The sequence below is a fragment of the Vipera berus genome, assembly GCF_964194415.1.
Source record: "Vipera berus genome assembly, chromosome: 3".
Lineage (NCBI taxonomy): Eukaryota > Metazoa > Chordata > Lepidosauria > Squamata > Viperidae > Vipera > Vipera berus.
The window spans coordinates 216,741,467-216,761,344 of NC_138204.1; the positions used below are offsets into that span (position 1 = coordinate 216,741,467).

The window sequence follows — 19,878 nt, forward strand, 5'->3', positions numbered from 1 at the left end:
GAATTCATTTATCCATCCTTCCATCTGCCCGTCCACCTGTGCACCTGTCTCTCCCTCCCTCCTTCCATTCATCCTTCCCTCCTTCCCTCCCTCCCTCCCTCCAGCTGCCCATCCGTCCACCTGTCCACCGTGCAGCTGTCCCTCCCTCATTCCCTCCCTCCCTCCCTCCATCCTTCCATCCATCCATCTGCCCGTCCATCCATCCATCCATCCGTCCATCTGCCCGTCCACCTGTGCACCTGTCTCTCCCTCCCTCCATTCATCCCTCCCTCCCTCCACCTGCCCATCCGTCCACCTATCCACCCGTGCAGCTGTCCCTCCCTCATTCTCTCCCTCCTTCCCTCCCTCCCTCCACCCGTGCACCTGTCTCTCCCTCCCTCCATTCATCCCTCCCTCCCTCCACCTGCCCATCCGTCCACCTATCCACCCGTGCAGCTGTCCCTCCCTCATTCTCTCCATCCTTCCCTCCCTCCCTCCCTCCACCCGTGCACCTGTCTCTCCCTCCCTCCATTCATCCCTCCCTCCCTCCACCTGCCCATCCCTCCACCTATCCACCCGTGCAGCTGTCCCTCCCTCCTTCTCTCCATCCTTCCCTCCCTCCCTCCCTCCACCCGTGCACCTGTCTCTCCCTCCCTCCATTCATCCCTCCCTCCCTCCAGCTGCCCATCTGTCCACCCGTCCACCGTGCAGCTGTCCCTCCCTCATTCCCTCCCTCCCTCCCTCCTTCCATCCATCCATCTGCCCGTCCATCCATCCATCCGTCCATCTGCCCGTCCACCCGTGCACCTGTCTCTCCCTCCCTCCCTCCATTCATCCCTCCCTCCCTCCCTCCATCCGTCCACCTATCCACCCGTGCAGCTGTCCCTCCCTCATTCTCTCCATCCTTCCCTCCCTCCCTCCTTCCCTCCTTCCATCCCTCCATCCACCCGTGCAGCTGTCCCTCCCTCACTCTCTCCCTCCTTCCCTCCCTCCATCCACCCGTGCACCTGCCCGCTTCCCCACGACCAGCGCTCCCCGCAAGCCGCGCGTCCCCGGCGGGGGGGCCAGGAGGGGGGGCGCTGACGTCATCGGGGCGGGGCGGGGGGGGGAGGTCCCCGGCTGGCGGAGGCAGAGAGCGAGCGGCGCACTGGCGGCTGCCCAGGCGAGCCGGGCGGGCATCGCAGCCGCGCCAGCCGGAGCCAGGCCGCCGATGCCATGGAGAGCCGGGCGGGGCAGGTGAGCGGGGGCCGCGGCGGGGCCGCTCCCGGAGCCGGGCGGGCGGGGGGGCCGGGATGGGTCGTCTGCCCTTGGCGGGGAAGCCCCCTCTGCCCCCGTCCCCGGACTCCTCCCGGCCCCCTGGAAGCCCAGCCTGGCCCATCATCCCCAGCCAAGGGAGCCCATCTCCTAGAATAGCAGGCTCCCCGATGAAAGAAGTAACAGATTGACCAAGAGTTGGAAGGCAACCCTGGAGGTCGTCTAGTCCAGGGGTAGGCAACCTCGGCTCTTTTAGGACTCATGGACTTCAACTCCCAGAATTCCTGAGCCAGCTTGGCTGGCTCAGGAATTCTGGGAGTTGAAGTCCATGAGTCATAAAAGAGCCGAGGTTGCCTACCCCTGGTCTAGTCCAACCCCCTGCTCGGGCAGGAAACATTTCGGGCACTCGCTTGCAAAAAAAGCGGTGGTATCTTCATCTCGTGGCGGGGAGTTCCACTGCTTCGCTGTGCCCTAAAAGCCATCCTGGGAGGCTTCTGGGAGCCCAGCGCTGCTCTCGGGCCCCTTCTGGGCCCGCTCCCTTCCTAAGAACGGGGGTGGGTGGGGAAGAGCCGGGTTCAAGGCATCCGGAAGGAGAAGGTCCCGGTCCAGAGGCCCATCCTGAAGACACCCCCGAGGACGGTCCCCAAGAGGGCATGCCCTCAAAGGGGGCACCTCTGCCATCCAGGCTTCTTTTGGGCACTGGAGACGGATGGGATTCGGTACAGGTACTCCTGACTTACGGTCATTTGTTTAGTGACCGTTCAAAGTTACAACAGCACCGGAAACGGTGACTTATGACCGTTTTTCACACTTAGAACTGTTGCAGCAGCCCAGTGGTCACGTGATTAAAATTCAGATGCTTGGCAACTGGCATGTACTTATGATGGTTGCACTGCCCTAAAGATCATGTGATCGCATGTGCAAAAGAATGTGCAAAAATCTGGAACTAGGGTCTCCTGCCTGAGCAGGGGGCTGGACTAGAAGACCTCCAAGGTCCCTTCCAGGTCTGTTATTCTGCAAGGGTCTCCTGCTTGGCCAGGGGGTGGACTAGATGACCTCCAAGGTCCCTTTCAACTCTGGTGTTCTGTTATTCTATTTACAATCTTCCCAGCCAGTTTCTGACATGCAAATTCAATAGGGGAAGCCAGATCCGCTTAACAGCCCCATGATTCCCTTAGCAACTGCAGTGATCCGCTTAACAACTGGGGCAAGCCAGGTCGTAAAATGGGGCGCAACTCACTTAATAGCTGCTTCGCTTAGCAAATGGAAATTGTGGGTCCCACGGGGCTTGTGGAACCCAACACAGAAGCTTTTGTGTTGAAAGGCTGGGCGAGCTTCCTTTAAATCAGCTTGTAAGTTTTTACCGCGGCATCTGAAAGAAGTAAAAACTTGGTGAAATAAGAAGGGAAGTTTTACTTTAAGTGAAGACTTCGGGTCTGGGGTGTGTGAACTCGGCACCGCAGTTGGTTAAGCCGAGGTTTGAGGTTCAGCAGGTCTTGCACACTCCAACAATTGTGATGTGCAGAATAAACTGTGTTTCTTGTGTTCTGCTGGGGTGTTTTTTCACAATATGGGCCTCCAACTGTGGTTCACGCATAAATCATCCTTTGTGGTATTGACGTTCGCGGAAATCAAAATGGTGGAGGATAATGATGATGATGATGATGTTGGAAGGCACCTTGGAGGTCATCTAGTCCAACCCCCTGCTCAGGCAGGAAACCCTATACCATTTCAGACAAACGGCTGTCTGGTCTCTTCTTTGTAAAGATTTCTGTTGATTGTTTCAAAAAGGATTGCTTAGAGTTTCTTTGCCATAGGAACTCTGGTGGAGTGTGCGTTAAAGCTTTAAGATAAATCAAATTAAATGGAGTTAAATTAAATTCATACTTCTGGAAGTTCCCAAGTTGGAGATGGGACGGAGGGGATACTAATTTGCAGGCCCAAAAATTGTAAAGGGAGACGTGGCTCCTTTGCTTTAGGTAGGACAACATTTCTCAACCTCAACAACTTCAGGTTGTGTGGACTTCAACTCCCAGAATTCCCCAGTCAGCAAAAGAAGGGAGTGTGGAAAGAAAGAGATGGAGAAAGAGGACTGTGGGGTCCCGTGTGCCCTCTGAGCTGGGTGGTTTTCTTCCAGACGTTTCATTACCCAACTAGGTAACAGCATCAGTGGGGTTTGTGGAAGGGGGGGAGGAGGAGGAAGAAGAAGAAGAAGAAGAAGAAGAAGAAGAAGAAGAAGAAGAAGAAGAAGAAGAAGAAGAAGAAGAAGAAGAAGAAGAAGAAGAAAAAAAAGACGACTGTGGGGTCTTTGATGCTCTCTGAGCTGGGTGGTTTTCTTCCAGACGTTTCATTACCCAACTAGGTAACAGCATCAGTGCTAGAAGGGAGTGGGGTTTGTGGAAGGGGGGAAGAAGAAGAGGAAGAGGAAGAAGAAGAAGAAGAAGAAGAAGAAGAAGAAGAAGAAGAAGAAGAAGAAGAAGAAGAAGAAGAAGAAGAAGAAGAAGAAGAAGAAGAAGACTGTGGGGTCCTTGATGCTCTCTGAGCTGGGTGGTTTTCTTCCAGACGTTTCATTACCCAACTAGATAACATCATCAGTGCTAGAAGGGAGTGCAGTTTGCAGGGAGGAGGAGGAGGAGGAGGAGGAGGACGACTGTGGGGCCTTGGCAGTGTCTGAGCTTGGTCATTTGCTTGGGGACATTTCATGAAAACTAGCTGACCGCATCTGTGCTATCATGATGAAACCTCACTCCCTTCTAACACTGATGGTGTTATCTAGTTGGGTCTTCCCAGAAAACAACCACGCTCGTGGACCCCAAAGTAACTTTTGCTTATCTGGGACCTGTCCTCCGTGCAAAGCCAAAATCTCTCATTTTAGTTTGTGAATAAGATATGTTTCATTCAGCTTTCCAAAAGCCACATTATAGTTTTAAGACGAAGGAGGCCTTGCTTAAATGTTTTTAGGAGTTGAATTTGCTGGCCTGGCTTGGTGCGAGCTGCCTACCACGTGAATCGCTAGAGCTGGGAAGCTGCCAGAGTTGTGCTGCGGTTGAAAATGTGTGGATTGCCTAAACGTGTTTCACAAGTTTTAAAGTGTCTGGCTGGGCAATTCTGGGAGTTGAAGTCCAGAGATCTTAAGATAGCCATCTTAAGATTAAAGCCGCAGTCTCCAAACTTGGCCCCTTTAAGACTTGTGGACTTCAACTCCCAGAATTCCTCAGCCAGCCATGAGGCCACCTCTCCTGGCTGGGGAATTCTGGGAGTTGAAGTCCACAAGTCTTAAAGGGGCCAAGTTTGGAGACCCCTGCCGCAAAGATTAAGCTTCTTGGCCCGAGCTTATCCTTCTGGCTCTGCCTTCTCCTGCTCTACAGCCCATAATTTGGGGGGCTTAAATACTCTCCTGCAGTTCACCTGGGCTGCATCTTGGCCTCTGCAGAGGAGGCTCCAGGTAGACCAGGCCGTTTGTGCCTCAGGAAAATGCCAGCCAAACGTTTCTTGACAAAACCCATCTTGATTTTCTGCCCAAACTTTTGTTAAAAGGGTTTTTTTTTTGTGTCCTCCTGCATTTGCATTCTGACAAGAGCGTTGCGTATCAGAGGCGGCTGCCGTCAGAGGCAACTGGGTCCCCTGATCCTGGTTAACGAAATGCAGGCAGTCCTGAAGTTACGACGACAATTCAGCCCAGAATTTAGGTTGCTAAGTGAAACATTTGCTAAGTGGAGCTTGCCCTGTTTTACAACCTTTCTCGCCACCGTTGCTAAGGGAATCCCTGCAGCTGTTAAGTTATAGTCAGGCGGTCGCTAAGTGAAGCTGGCTTCCCCTGTTGACTTTGCTGGTCAGAAGATTGCAAAAGCGGATCACGTGACACACACACCCCCGGGGACACTGCGATCGTCATAAAGACGAATCGGTTGCCAAGGGTCTGAATTCTGATCACGTGACCCTGGGGATGCTGCCACGGTCGTAAGTGTGAAAAACGGTCATAAGTCACTTTTTTCAGTGCCGTTGTAACACTGTTCTGTCACTAAATGAACCGCTGTAAATCGGGGACTTCTTGTAAGCCATTTTTCAGCTTTGCACAAAACTTTAAAGCAGACTTTCTCAGCTTAAGACCAGTGGACTGCAACTCCCAGAATTCCCCAGCCAGAATGCTGGGAGTTGCAGTCCACTAGTCTAAACGAGAGAAAAACAGACTTGGTGAGCAGCCCACCTTGGTCAAACGCGGCTGTTTAACCACAGATCTGGTTAAGTATGTGTGAACTCCACCTGAGAGTTCATTCATGGAAAGGTAGAGTCAGCTAGGGCGGGGGATCCCCAACCTCAGCAACTTGAAGACTTGTGAACTTCAACTCCCAGAATCCCCCAGCCAGCCACGCTGCAGTGATTCGCTTAACCGTGTGGCTGACTTACCAACTGCAGCGATTCGCTTAACAACCGCCGTGGCTAGGAAAGCTGTAAACAAATTTCTCACTTAGTAACATAAACTTTGGACACAGTTGTGGTCGTTAAATCGAGGATTACCTACAAGAAGTTGTTAAGTGAATCTGGCTTCGCCCTTTGACTTTGCTGGTCAGAAGGCCACCAGAGTGGATCACGTAACCCATGTGTGTGTGTGTGTGTGTGTGTGTGTGTGTGTGTGTGTGTTTGTGTGTGTGTGTGTGTGTGTGTGTGTGTGTGTGCTGCGCGTGTGCTGCACCCATCATAAATGCGAGTCCGTTGCCAAGCACCCAAATTTTGATCATGTGACCACGGGACACTGCTTGCAACGGTTGTAAGCATGAAAAACATTCCCAGGTCACTTTTTTTTCAGGGCCGTAGTAACTTTGAGCAGTCACTAAATGAATGGTTGTAAATCGAGGACTACCTGGAGACCTGAACGGACTTGTTGCGTCTTTGTTTAATCTGAAGATTAGGGTGGCAAAAAAGGTGAATTCTCTTTACGGACATCTGCAGTTGGTCTTTATGGAAAATGGGGCGAGGGCTGTTTCTTCCTGCTCTGTGTGCGTGTGTGTGTGTGTGTTTGTGTGTGTGTGTGCGCCAAGGACTGCACTGAAACTATTGTGGGTCACATTTTCTCCTTTCACTGTGGAAAAGTAATATACCATGGCAGCTGTGGAGCGTGCCTTAAATTATGGCAGTTTCTGCCTGAAAACTATCCCAGATTTGCAGCCTTAACCCGTGGGAGACGGGAGCCAGAGGCTTCCTCTTCCCATCCAAACAGCCAGAAAATTTAGGGCTCTCCCCGATCCTAACGCTGGCATCCAGCCTGACCCACCGAGACCCTTCTGCATTGTAGCTCGAACGGGCGGCAGCGGCTGCCACATTTAAACCCAGAGTGTGCATCTGTGTGTCCCTCTGGCAAGGAAATGTCACATCAGGTGAAGAAATGCTTGCATGCTCAAATGAGGAATGACATTTCCAGCCCTTCCCTTTCAATTTAACACACACACACACACACACACACACACACACACACACACACACACTTCCTTAGGTCTGCTCGCCCTAATATTGTGCAAGGAAGGAATACAGCTCTTTTATAGCCAGTTTGGTCTAGTGGTTAAGGCACCAGGCTAGAAAGCAGAAGACTGAGTTTTTAGTTTCGCTTTAAGCATGAAAGCTGGCTGGGTGACTCTGGCCCATCACTAGGAGACAGTGAGTTCTAGTCCCGCCTTAAGCATGAAAGCAGGCTGGGTGACTTTGGGCCAATCACCAGGAGACGGTGAGTTCTAGTTCCGCCTTAAGCATGAAAGCCGGCTGAGTGATTTTGGGCCAATCACCAGGAGACGGTGAGTTCTAGTCCCACCTTATTGCATGAAAGCTATCTGGGTGACTTTGGGCCAATCACCAGGAGACGGTGAGTTCTAGTCCCTCCTTAGGCATGAAAGCCGGCTGTGTGACTTTGGGCCAATCACCAGGAGACGGTGAGTTCTAGTTCCGCCTTAAGCATGAAAGCCGGCTGAGTGATTTTGGGCCAATCACCAGGAGACAGTGAGTTCTAGTTCCGCCTTAAGCATGAAAGCGGGCTGGGTGACTTTGGGCCAATAGCCAGGAGACGGTGAATTCTAGTCCCGCCTTAGGCATGAAAGCCGGCTGGGTGACTTTGGGCCAATCACCAGGAGACGGTGAGTTCTAGTTCCGCCTTAAGCATGAAAGCGGGCTGGGTGACTTTGGGCCAATAGCCAGGAGACGGTGCGTTCTAGTCCCGCCTTAGGCATGAAAGCCGGCTGGGTGACTTTGGGCCAATCACCAGGAGACGGTGAGTTCTAGTTCCGCCTTAAGCATGAAAGCGGGCTGGGTGACTTTGGGCCAATAAACCAGGAGATGGTGAGTTCTAGTTCCGCCTTAAGCATGAAAGCGGGCTGGGTGACTTTGGGCCAATCGCCAGGAGATGGTGAGTTCTAGTCCCACCTTAGGCATGAAAGCGGGCTGGGTGACTTTGAGCTAATCAATCTCTCTCAGCCCAGCCCACCTCACAGGGTTGCTGTTGTGGGGAAAATCAAAGGGGGAAGGTGTGCTTGAATATGTTGTCACTTGGATTGTTTGTAAAAATAATAAAGGCGGGATATAGGTAGTCCTCGACTTACAACTGTTCATTTAGTGACTAAGGTTCCAACAGCACTGAAAAGAATGAGTTTTGACCGTTTTTCACACTTACAACCGTTGCAACATTCTACCCCCCCCCCCGGTCACATGATCAAAATTCAGACGCTTCGCAACCGGCTCACACTTACGACGGTTTCAGTCTCTTGGGGGTCACGCGATCCCCATTTGCAACCTTCTGACAAGCGAAGTCAACGGGGGAAGCCGGATTCACTTAACGACCGTGTCACTGACTTATGAACTGCGGTGACCGACTTAAGAAGTGTGGTAAGAAAGGTGCAGAAATGGGGCAAAACCACTGATTCACTTAGCAGTGGACCTTCTGGGCTCAGTTGTGGTCGAGGACTAGCTGCATAGGGTTTCTCCCGCCTGAGCAGGGGGCTGGACTAGATGACCTCCAGGGTCCCTTCCACTCTGTTATTCTGCAAGGGTCTCCTGCTTGGCCAGGGGGTGGACTAGAGGACCTCCAGGGTCCCTTCCAGCTCCGTTATTCTGTAAGGGTCTCCTGCCTGAGCTGGGGGCTGGACTAGAGGACCTCCAGGGTCCCTTCCAACTCTGTTATTCTGCAAGGATCTCCTGCTTGGGGAGGGGGCTAGACTAAATGACCTCCAAGGTCCCTTCCAGCTCTGTTACTCTGCAAGGGTCTCCTGCTTGGGCAGGGGGCTGGACTAGATGACCTCCAAGGTCCCTTCCAACTCTGTTCTTCTGCAAGGGTCTCCCGCTTGGGCAGGGGGCTGGACTAGAAGACCTCCAGGGTCCCTTCCAACTCTGTTGCTCTGCAAGGGTCTCCCGCCTGAGCAGGGGGCTGGACTAGAGGACCTCCAGGGTCCCTTCCAGCTCTGTTATTCTGCAAGGGTCTCCCGCCTGAGTAGGGGGCTGGACTGGAGGACCTCCAGGGTCCCTTCCAACTGTGTTATTCCGTACTCTGTAAGGAAACCAAGCAGAAGATGCTTCATTCTTTTCTTTGGCTGAGAAGGAGACGCTCCCGAAAGGCCGCCGGGCTGTTGTGGAAGAGCCCTTTAAATATTCTCTTGGAAAAATGGAGTTGCAGCTTCCCCTGGGAGCTTAGCTTGCAGATGCTTTCCCCACCACCACCACCTTTCCCCCCCCCCACACACACACACGTCTGCCCAGCAGGCAAGCTAGAAACCCCCACCCCCTTTGGGGGGTCTGCGTGGTGTCTGTGTGGGGGGGAACGGAGATCCCTGCCGACCAGATTTCTCCCATAATTCCACCACCGGCTTTTCAAGCTAAAGGTCGCACTGGATATTTTCCCCCGTGACCGAGTTTTTCTAATGACCCGTCAGGCTTGATCCACTGTAATCTCAGGGGAATATTCTTTATTACGAGCCCCTGGGATTAAGAGGCTGGTTGTTTCTCACGTCATCCCTGCCCTCTCCGTGGAGGATCGGAGTGGATCACAAATCTGGCGTCTCTCCTTTTGCAAGGGCGACCAAGTGCCCTGCTTGCCGTTTGGTCTTTAGAGCCTCTGAACTCCACGGGAAGTCCTTCGGGAAGCCTCGTGTTACTCGAGCTTTAAAGTGGGGAAACTGAGGCAGAGGGAGCCCAGGTCGGTGCCCGTAGGGCAGTAAATGAAAATATTGCTTTTCTTGGTGCTTGTGGAGTCCTCTGAGCTTGGTGGGTTTTTTTTGCTTGCAGACGTTTCATGACCCAACTAGGTAACATCATCCATGCTAGATGGGAGGGGGTGTTTGGAGAGGAGGAGGAGGAGGAGGAGGAGGAGGAGGAGGAGAATGACTGTGGGGTCCTTGGTGCTGTCTGAGCTGGGTGGTTTTCTTGCAGACGTTTCATGACCCAACTAGGTAACATCATCCATGCTAGATGGGAGGGGGTGTTTGGAGTGGAGGAGGAGGAGGAGGAGGAGGAGGAGGAGGACTGTAAGGTCCTTGTTGCTGTCTAATCTTGGTGGTTTTCTTGCAAATGTTTCATGACCCAACTAGGGAACCTCATCTGTGCTAGAAGGGAGGGGGGTTTGTGGAGAGGAGGAGGAGGAGGAGGATTGTCTTTTCTGCGTAGTCTATAGATGTTGTTGAGGGGGGGGGGTTGTACAAGTTTTATTAATTTTTTAATTTTACATTTAGGTATTTATGAAGCAATACGGTGGTTGGGTAATCAAGTTACGTCAACAAAGATTCCCTCTTCGATTCTCTTAGTTATAACATAATCAAATTAACCGAAGTAATACATTTCTAATTGTGACATAATCCGTTAGAAGAAATTTCAATACATTTTCACTTAGGCATATCCATGTCCTGTTTCTAAGTTTTACCTAATTGCAATAGAATATTCTAGAATAGCCTGTAATATATAAAAGAAAACTTAATTTTTGGGTAACCCACATTTCCCTATTTCATTAAAAAGTAATTATCCTGTCTACAGTGCTTACATTGTTCATTTCAATACATTCTTATTTTTTACAAGTAAATTCTATCCATCACCATAATAATAATAATAATAATAATAATAATAATAATAATAATAATAATAATAATAATAATAATAATAATAATTTGGAAGGGACCTTGGAGGTCATCTAGTCCAACCCCCTGCTCAGGCAGGAAAGCCTATACCATTTCGGACAAATGGCTGTCCAGTCGCTTCTTAAAAACCTCCAGTGTTGGAGCATTCACCACTTCTGGAGGCAGGTTGTTCCACCGGTTAATTGTTCTAACTGTCAGGAAGTTTCTCCTTAGTTCTAGGTTGCTTCTCCTCCTTGATGAGTTTCCATCCGTTGCTTCTTGTCCTGCCTTCAGGCGCTTTGGAGAACAGCTTGACTCCCTCTTCTTTGGGGCAGCCCCTCAGATACTGGAACACTGCTATCATGTCACCCCTCGTCCTTCTCTTCATTAAACTAGACATACCCAATTCCAGCAACCGTTCCCTATATGTTTTAACCTCCAGTCCCCCGATCCTCTTTGTTGCTCTTCTCTGTACTCTTTCTAGAGTCTCAACATCTTTTTTACATCGTGGTGACCAAAACTGGATGCAGTATTCCAGGTGTGGCCTTACCAAGGCATTGTAAAGTGGTATTAATACTTCACGTGATCTTGATTCTATCCCTCTGTTAATGCAGCCTAGCACTGTGTTGGCTTTTTTGGCAGCTGCAGCACACGGCTGGCTCATGTTTAAGTGATTGTCCACTAGGACTCTGAGGTCCTAGTTATTAGAAAAATATCTTTTGTTATATTCTTCCAAATTCTATAATATAAATAGATGTTGTTAATGTCTATGTATCCATTGATGGCTGATGAGCTGGGCTTGTATAAATTCCCTACTGCCCCCCCCCCCCGCCAGACAGGCAAATATATGCACCACTATATAAACTGACAGGGACGCGGTGGCTCAGTGGGTTAGGACGCTGAGCTTGTCGATCAGAAGGTCGGCAGTTTGGCGGGTCGAATCCCGAGTGCCGCGTAGCAGAGTGAGCGCCTGTTACTCGTCCCAGCTCCTGCCAACCTAGCAGTTCGAAAGCACGTAAAAATGCAAGTAGAAAAATAGGGACCGCTCCGGTGGGAAGGGAACAGCGTTCCGTGCGCCTTTGGCATCTAGTCATGCCGGCCATATGACCACGGAGACGTCCTCGGACAAGCGCTGGCTCTTCGGCTTTGAAACGGAGATGAGCACCGGCCCCTAGAGCTGACAGCAAAGAGCACTCCATTGTAGCACTGATGATGCTACCTAGTTGGGTCATGAAATGCCTGCAAAAAAAACAAGCCAGCTCAGAGAGCACCCAGGACTCCTGAGTCCAACATTTCCATGGCTACACCAGGCAGCTGTTTGTTCCCAGTTGCGACCTTTTTGCCACAGTTGTCAAGCGAAACACTGAAGTTATTAAGTGAATCATACGGTCGTCAAGCGAATCCGGCTTCCCCCGTTAACTTGGCTTGTTGGAAGCCGGCTTGGAAGGTTACAAGTGGTGGATCACGTGATCCCAGAGTGCCGCAACAGTCCTTAGCACCTGCCAGTTGCACAAGTCCACGAGGGTGCTGTGACGGCCGTTAAGTGTGAAAAACAGTCCTTGGTCCCTTTTTCCCAGTGCCGTTGTAATTTCAAATGGTCACTAAAAAAAATGGTCGTAAGTTGAGGACTACCTGTGCAGGTAGTCCTTGACTTATAATAATTCGCTTAGTGACAATTCAAAGTGACTTATGACCATGTTTCACACTTATGACCATTATATCATCCTCGTGGAGGTGTGATCAAAATTCAGACGATTGGCAAATGACTCGTATTTATGACAGTCGCAGTGTCCCCGGGCTCACATGATCCCCCTTTTGGCACCTGCTGACAAAGTCCACAGGGAAGCTGGGTTCACTGAAGAACTATTGTTACTAACTTAACAACTGCAGTGATTCACTTAACGACTGCAAGAAAAGTCGTAAAACGGGACAAAACTCGTTTAACAACTGTCTCGCTTAGCAACATAAACGTTGGGCTCAATTGTGGTTGAACGTTGAGGGCTACCTGTACACGACAGGATGGGGTTGAAATCAAAGACTACCTGTAGAAAGTGCCCAGTTGGGCACTCTTGAGATCATGTTAATGATCCTCGTCATCACCAGACTGCCAAAGGGTCCCATCCGGCCATCTTGGGGTGACCTGCCTCAATCTCTCCAGTGTTGGGAGCCCTTTTGCAATTCTCTCTCTCTCCCTCTCTCCCTCCCTCTTTCTCTCCCTTCCTCCTCTCCCTCCCTCTCCCCCTCTTTCTCTCCCTCCCTCTTTCTCTTCCTCCCTCTCCCTCTCTCCCTCCCTTTCTCTCCCTCTCTTTCTCTTCCTCTCTCCCTCTCCCTCTCTCCCTGCCTCTTTCTCTCCCTTCCTCCTCTCCCTCCCTCTCCCCTCTCCCTCCCTCTCCCCTCTTTCTCTCCCTCCCTCTTTCTCTCCCTCTCCCTCTCCCTCTCTTTCTCTCCCTCCCTCTCTTTCTCTCCCTCCCTCTTTCTCTTCCTCCCTCTCCCTCTCCCTCCCTCTTTCTCTCCCTCCCTTTCTCTCCCTCTCTTTCTCTTCCTCTCTCCCTCTCCCTCTCTCCCTGCCTCTTTCTCTCCCTTCCTCCTCTCCCTCCCTCTCCCCTCTCCCTCCCTCTCCCCTCTTTCTCTCCCTCCCTCTTTCTCTCCCTCTCCCTCTCGTTCTCTCCCTCCCTCTCTTTCTCTCCCTCCCTCTTTCTCTTCCTCCCTCTCCCTCTCCCTCCCTCCCTCTTTCTTTCCCTTCCTCCTCTCCCTCCCTCTCCCCCCTCTTTCTCTCCCTCCCTCTTTCTCTCCCTCTCCCTCTCTCCCTCCCTCTCTTTCTCTCCCTCCCTCTTTCTCTTCCTCCCTCTCCCTCTCTCCCTCCCTCTTTCTCTCCCTCCCTTTCTCTCCCTCTCTTTCTCTTCCTCTCTCCCTCTCCCTCTCTCCCTCCCTCTTTCTCTCCCTTCCTCCTCTCCCTCCCTCTCCCCTCTTTCTCTCCCTCCCTCTTTCTCTCCCTCTCCCTCTCTTTCTCTCCCTCCCTCTCTTTCTCTCCCTCCCTCTCTTTCTCTTCCTCCCTCTCCCTCTCTCCCTCCCTCTTTCTTTTCCTTCCTCCTCTCCCTCCCTCCCCCCTCCCTCCCTCTCCCCCTCTTTCTCTCCCTCCCCCTCTCTTTCTCTTCCTCCCTCTCCCTCCCTCTCCCTCTCCCCCCTCCCTCCCTCCTCCCCCTTGGTCTCTCCCTCTCTCTTTCCTGCAGCTGGTCTAGGATGGCCCCGGCGAAGGCCCCACTGGTCTGCCTCCTGCTGCTCGGGCTCCTGGTGTTCCAGGCGCACGTCTGCCCTGTGCCTTGCCGCTGCTACAGCCTGACGGTGGAGTGTGGCTCTTTGGGGCTGAAGGACATTCCAGGGGGCATCTCCCCCGCCACCCAGGTGAGGCCACCAGTGCCCCCCCTCCTCTTCCCCCACCGGCAGGGTGAGGTTCTTCAGTCCCTCCCGAAGCAGCTTTTCCAAGGCGGCTTCTCACCCAAGAGGCTTCCTCAGTTCTGACCAAATGGCAAATGAGTGTAGAGCTTCAATGACTCTCAAGACAGCTAAGGAGCCGCCCAAGAGGAGAAGACCCTTAGCACGGGGAGAAGGACCCCACAGCTCTCCTCCTCCTCCTCCTCTCCCTAAACCCCATTCCTTCTAGCACTGAGGATGCTACCTGGCTGCCTCATGAAATCTCTGCAAGGAAACCACCCAGCTCAGAGAGCACCAGGGACCCCACAGTCCTCCTCCTCCTCCTCCTCCTCCTCCTCCTCCTCCTCCTCTCTGCAAACCCCACTCCCTTCTGGCCCTGATGATGTTACCAAGTTGGGTCTTGAAACATCTGCAAGAAACACCACCAAGCTCAGAGAGCACCAAGGACCCCACAGTCCTTTCCTCCTCCTCCTCCTCCTCTTCCTCCTCCTCCTCCTCCTCCTCCTCCTCCTCCTCCTCCTCCTCCCTTTTTCCTCCTCCCCAACCCCCCTCCCTTCTTCCACTGATGATGTTCCCTAGTTAGGTAACGAAACGCCTGCAAGGAAACCACCCAGCTCAGAGGGCACCAGGCACCCCAGGCTGTAATTTGTGTAACAAAGGACCTGTGTGCCACCATTTTACTGAATCTGGGCTTTGTCTCCCCCCCCTTCCCCCCACCCCGGCTTGGCAGACCATTTTCCTGCAGGACAACAGCATCACCCAGATCCGGCAACAAGAGCTGGCCTCTCTCCTGGATCTCCAGTACCTCTACATGCAGAACAACACCATTTCCGCCCTGGAGCCCGGCGCCTTCCACCACCAGAACCGGCTGCTGGAGCTGGCGCTGAACGGCAACCGCATCCATCTGATCAACAGCAGCATCTTCAAGGGTCTGGAGCACCTACGAGTCCTTTACCTCTCGGGCAACCAGATCACCCGCCTGCCGGATTTCACCTTTTGCGACTTGGAGGTGAGGCTCCCTGGGGGTCCCGGGGGCGGGGGGGGGGGAAGAGGCTGGAGATTCTCCAGCCTCCACTAAAGGCAGCACATGGCGATTAGAATTGGAATTAGAATTAGAATTGGAATCAGAATTGGAATTGGAATTAGAATCAGGGTTAGAATTAGAATTAGAATAATTAGAATTAGAATTAGGGTTAGTATTAGAATTAGAATTAGAGTTATTAGAATTAGAATTATTAGAATTAGAATTATTAGAATCAGAATTAGAATTATTAGAATTAGAATTATTAGAATTAGAATTAGAATTATTAGAATTAGAATTAGAATTAGAATTATTAGAATTAGAATTGGAATTAGAATTAAAATTAAAATTATAATCAGAATTAGGGTTAGAATTAGAATTACAATTATTAGAATTAGAATTATTAGAATTAGAATTACTAGAATTAGAATAAGAATTAGAATTAATTAGAGTTAGAATTATAAGGAACGGCTGCTGGAATTGGGAATGTCCAGTTTAACGAAGAGAAGGACGAGGGGGGACATGATGGCAGTGTTCCAGTATCTCAGGGGCTGCCCCAAAGAAGAGGGAGTCAAGCTGTTCTCCAAAGCGCCTGAAGGCAGGACCAGAAGCAACCGATGGAAACTAGTCAAGGAGAGAAGCAACCTGGAAATAAGGAGAAACTTCCTGACAGTGAGAACAATTAACCAGTGGAACAACCTGCCTCCAGAAGCTGTGAATGCTCCAACACTGGAGGTTTTTAAGAAGAGACTGGACAGCCATTTGTCTGAAATGGTATAGGGTTTCCTGCCTGAGCAGGGGGTTGGACCTCCAAGGTCCCTTCCAACTTTATTATTATTATTATTATTATTATTATTATTATTATTATTATTATTATTATTATTATTATTGAATCACAGAGTTGGAAGGGATCTTGGAGGTCATCTAGTCCAACCCCCACCCAAGCGGGAGACCCTACACCATTTCTGACAGAAGGCAGCCCAGTCACTTCTTGAAAGCCTCCAGGGATGAAGCTTCTTCTGAAGGCAACTTCTGTTCCATTGGTTGACACTGCCAGGAAATTTCTCCTTATTTCCAGGTTGAATCTCTCCTTGATCAATTTATAATCCCTGTTTTGGGGAACTGAGGCCGAGTTTAGGTTTATGCATTGAACTAAGCCTTCTATTGTATAAATCAACATTCAATAGACCCTAATGGGCTACGTTCCTTTATGCTGTTTTATACTGGGCTGGTGAAGCCACACGTGGAATATTGCATCCCATTTTGATTTCCACAATATAATAAAAGATATTGAGATGCTAGAAAAAGGGCAGAGAAGAGCAACAAAGATGATGAGGGGAATGGACGCTAAAACAGATGAAGAACGGTTGCAGGAACTGGGCACGGCTAGTCTAGTGAGGAGAAGGACCAGGGGTGACATGATAGCAATGCTCCAGTATCTCAGGGGCTGCCCCAAAGAAGAGGGAGTCAAGCTGTTCTCCAAAGCACCTGAAGGCAGGACAAGAAGCAACGGATGGAAACGTATCAAGGAGAGAACAAGCCTAGAAATAAAGAGAACTTTTCCTGACAATTAGAACAATCAATCAGTGGAACCATTTGCCTTCAGACGTTATGGGTGCTCCGACACTGGAGGCTTTTAAGAAAGAAATGGAGAACCATTTACCCAGAATGGTCTAGTAGGGCAGGGATAGGCCACCTCGGTTCCTTTATGACTCATGGACTTCAACTCCCAGAATTCCTGAGCCAGCCGTGCTGAGGGGAAAGGGAGAGGTTTCCAAGCTGAGCCACGCTGGCTCAGGAATTCTGGGAGTTGAAGTCCACCAGTCATAAAAGAGCCAAGGTTGCCTACCCCTGGCCTAGGCCGCTTTTTGACTTGTGGACTTCAACTCCCAGAATTCCTGAGCCAGCCACGCTGAGGAGATAGGGAGAGGTTTCCAAGCTGAGCCATGCTGGCTTAGGAATTCTGGGAGTTGAAGTCCACGAGTCATAAAAGGGCCGAGGTTGCCTACCCCTGGCCTAGGCCTAGGCCGCTTTATGACTAGTGGACTTTAACTCCCAGGATTCCTGAGCCAGCCGTGCTGAGGGGAAAGGGAGAGGTTTCCAAGCTGAGCCATGCTGGCTCAGGAATTCTGGGAGTTGAAGTCCACCAGTCATAAAAGAGCCAAGGTTGCCTACCCCTGGCCTAGGCCGCTTTATGACTGGTGGACTTCAACTCCCAGAATTCCTGAGCCAGCCGTGCTGAGGGGAAAGGGAGAGGTTTCCAAGCTGAGCCATGCTGGCTCAGGAATTCTGGGAGTTGAAGTCCACCAGTCATAAAAGAGCCAAAGTTGCCTACCCCTGGTCTAGGGTCTCCTGCTTCAGCAGGGGGTTGGACTAGATGACCTCAAAGGTCCTTTCCAGCCCTATAGTTCTATGTTCTAAGACAGGGCTCTCCAAACTTGGCCACTTTTAAGATATTGTGGACTTCAACTCCCAGAACGCTGTCTGGGGAATTCTGGGGAGTTGACGTCCACAAGGCCCAGAGTGGTCAGGTTTGGAGAGCCCTGTTTGAAGACACACAGCGTCAGGACTGGGACAGCTGGAGGTTTTTCTGCTCAGTCTGAAGCTCTGCTCTTGCTTTCCCTCTGCAGAGGCTGCAGGAACTTCACCTGCAAGAGAATAGCATTGAGATCCTGGAGGAGCAGGCGCTGACCGGGCTGACCTCGCTAGCCCTGCTGGACCTCAGCAAGAACAACCTGCGCACCATCAGCCGGGTGACTTTGAGGCCCCTCATCAGTCTGCAAGTGCTGAGGCTGACAGGTGTGTCCAAGGGGACCTTGGGAAGTCCTTCCTTTCTCCTGCGTGAAAGAAAAGCTGGGGCAAAGAGAAGCCCTTGAGTCAGGCGTGGAGATCGTCGGTAGGAAGAAGTCCGGAACCTCTGAGAACTTGGACCCAGTCAATGTTCCGTCACGGCAGGGACCGTACAGGGTGGGAAGACCTGGCTTCGTGGATTTTGGGGAGCGGGGCCCCGGCATGATAGTGTTCGGGTCTAACCCAGCAATCGGACTCAGCTTTAGCAAGACAATCGAGCTGGACCGAAAGCCTAGGAGGCTGATCAAAGAACTCTTGGTAGCTCCCCAGAATTGTAGTTGTCAGGCTTTCAGGGGTAGGGTTAGGGTTAATGTCACAACGGCTTTCAGTTGCGTAAGAGATGGGACTGAACTGCCAGTGAGAGAATAAGTGTCAATGATGACGTTATCTAGTTGGGTAATGAAACGTCTGCAAGAAAACCACCAAGCTCAGAGATCACAAGGATGGATGGATAGGGAAGGGAAGGGGAGGGAGGGAGGGAGGGAGGAAGACCACTGATGGTGTTACCTAGTTGGCTAATGAAACATCTGCAAGCAAACAACTAAGGTCGGAGAGCACCAAGGACAAAGAAGGGAGGGGAGGGAGGGAGAAAGGAAGGAAACAAGCAAGCTTAGAGAGCAACTCCATAGCTCAGGGCTAGGCCACCTCGGCTCTTTTATGACTCATGGACTTCAACTCCCAGAATTCCTGAGCCAGCCGTGCTGAGGGAAAAAGAAGAGGTTTCCTAGTTGAGCCATGCTGGCTCAGGAATTCTGGGAGTTGAAGTCCACAAGTCATGAAGGAGCCGAGGTTGCCTACCCCTGCCTTATACCGTTCCAGACAAGTGGCGGCCCAGCCTTCTCTTGAAAGACCTGCAGTGAACTATGATTGACAGGATCCTGGTTTTTTTTCCCCCGGCAGAGAATCCATGGCGGTGCGACTGCGCTCTGCACTGGCTCAGCAGCTGGATCCGCGAGGAAGGCCAGAGGCTTCTGAGCCCCCTGGACAAGAAGATCGAGTGTTCGGAGCCACCACGCCTGGCCTACCAAAGCCTAGCAGAGGTTTCCGGCAACAGCTTGATCTGCATCCCTCCGGTCGTACAAGTGCAGCCGCTCGAAGTCATGGCCCGGCTGGGCGACGACCTGCGCATCTCCTGTCAGGCCTCGGGCTACCCACAGCCACTCGTGACCTGGCGTAAACTGGCCCACTGGCGGGCCGGGGGCTCCAGGGGAAGCCGGACCCGGCTGCCCAGTGGAAGCTTTGAGCTGAGAGAGCGCAGCGTCGGGGAGCGCTTTGAGCAGTCGGACACCGGCAGCGGGATGCTGTTCCTTAACAACGTGACGGTGTCCCATGCCGGGAAATACGAATGCGAGGCCTCCAATCCCGGCGGGATGGCCCGCGTGGTCTTCCACCTCATGGTCAACCTCTCGCAGCACCAGCAGCAATCGCAGGGCTACCCGGCGTCGGTAGACATCAGCCAGGAGCCCCTGTACGACATGGAGAGCATGGACTTCCACGCCCTGGGCATGGCCACGCAGACGGCCATTGCTGTGGCCATCTCCCTGCTGGCCCTGGTGGCCCTTCTGTTGGTGATCATGATCTACCGGAAACACCGCAAGCGGAAAAAGGCGAAGAAGGAGGAGAACATTTTGTACGTCAACGACTACTCCGACGGGCCCACCACTTTCGCGCAGCTGGAGGAGTACCGAGACGAGAGGGGCCACGAAATGTTTGTGATCGACCGCAACAAGCCCCTCTTTGCCACCTATAAGGACCCCGAAGGCCTGGCAGGGGTCTTCCCGGAGCAGCTGCAAGACCAAGCGACTCAGACTCTGGAAGGAGAAGAGGAGGGTCCCCAAGAAGGCAGCGAGGTCTTCTCCAACCAGGGAGTAATGCTCCAGCCTCAGATAGCGTACGAAATCCACTGCTGAGTGGAGCTATGGAAGTTGGGGTGAATGGACACCCTCCCCCTCCCCAATGGAGCTGTTTTCTTGACCTCCTCCTACCATTGTCTGGGGCCTTCAGTGGAGGAACCTGTGGGGGTGGACCATCCCACAGGTTGCAGAGAGGACTCGTGTATGTTCAACGAGAGCCATCACCCTGTGGTTACTCCTGGGTCATGTTTGGCCCTCACCGTGTTGATCATCCCCATCCCGCTGTCCAATGTTCTCTGGAAAGGTCGTGGAGCAATTCACGGGGGTCCTTCAAGTTCACCTTCAAATCTGAAAGCGTAGGACACCAGAATAGCTTTGCTAGAAAAGTCACCTTAGGCCAGCATTTTGC

General features: G+C 51.8%; 1 protein-coding gene across 1 annotated transcript in view; it reads left to right on the plus strand.

Moving 5' to 3' along the window:
- Positions 1 to 19,677, plus strand: part of LRRC24 (leucine rich repeat containing 24) — a 44,103-nt gene extending 24,426 nt beyond the window's left edge. The window contains exons 2-5 of the mRNA XM_081323055.1: positions 13,544 to 13,715; positions 14,476 to 14,754; positions 17,397 to 17,565; positions 18,517 to 19,677. Coding sequence (XP_081179181.1) covers positions 13,554 to 13,715; positions 14,476 to 14,754; positions 17,397 to 17,565; positions 18,517 to 19,526 — 1,620 coding nt within the window. The 5' untranslated portion in view covers positions 13,544 to 13,553 and the 3' untranslated portion in view covers positions 19,527 to 19,677. The remainder of the gene's footprint in view (positions 1 to 13,543; positions 13,716 to 14,475; positions 14,755 to 17,396; positions 17,566 to 18,516) is intronic.
- Positions 19,678 to 19,878: the final 201 nt, after the last annotated feature.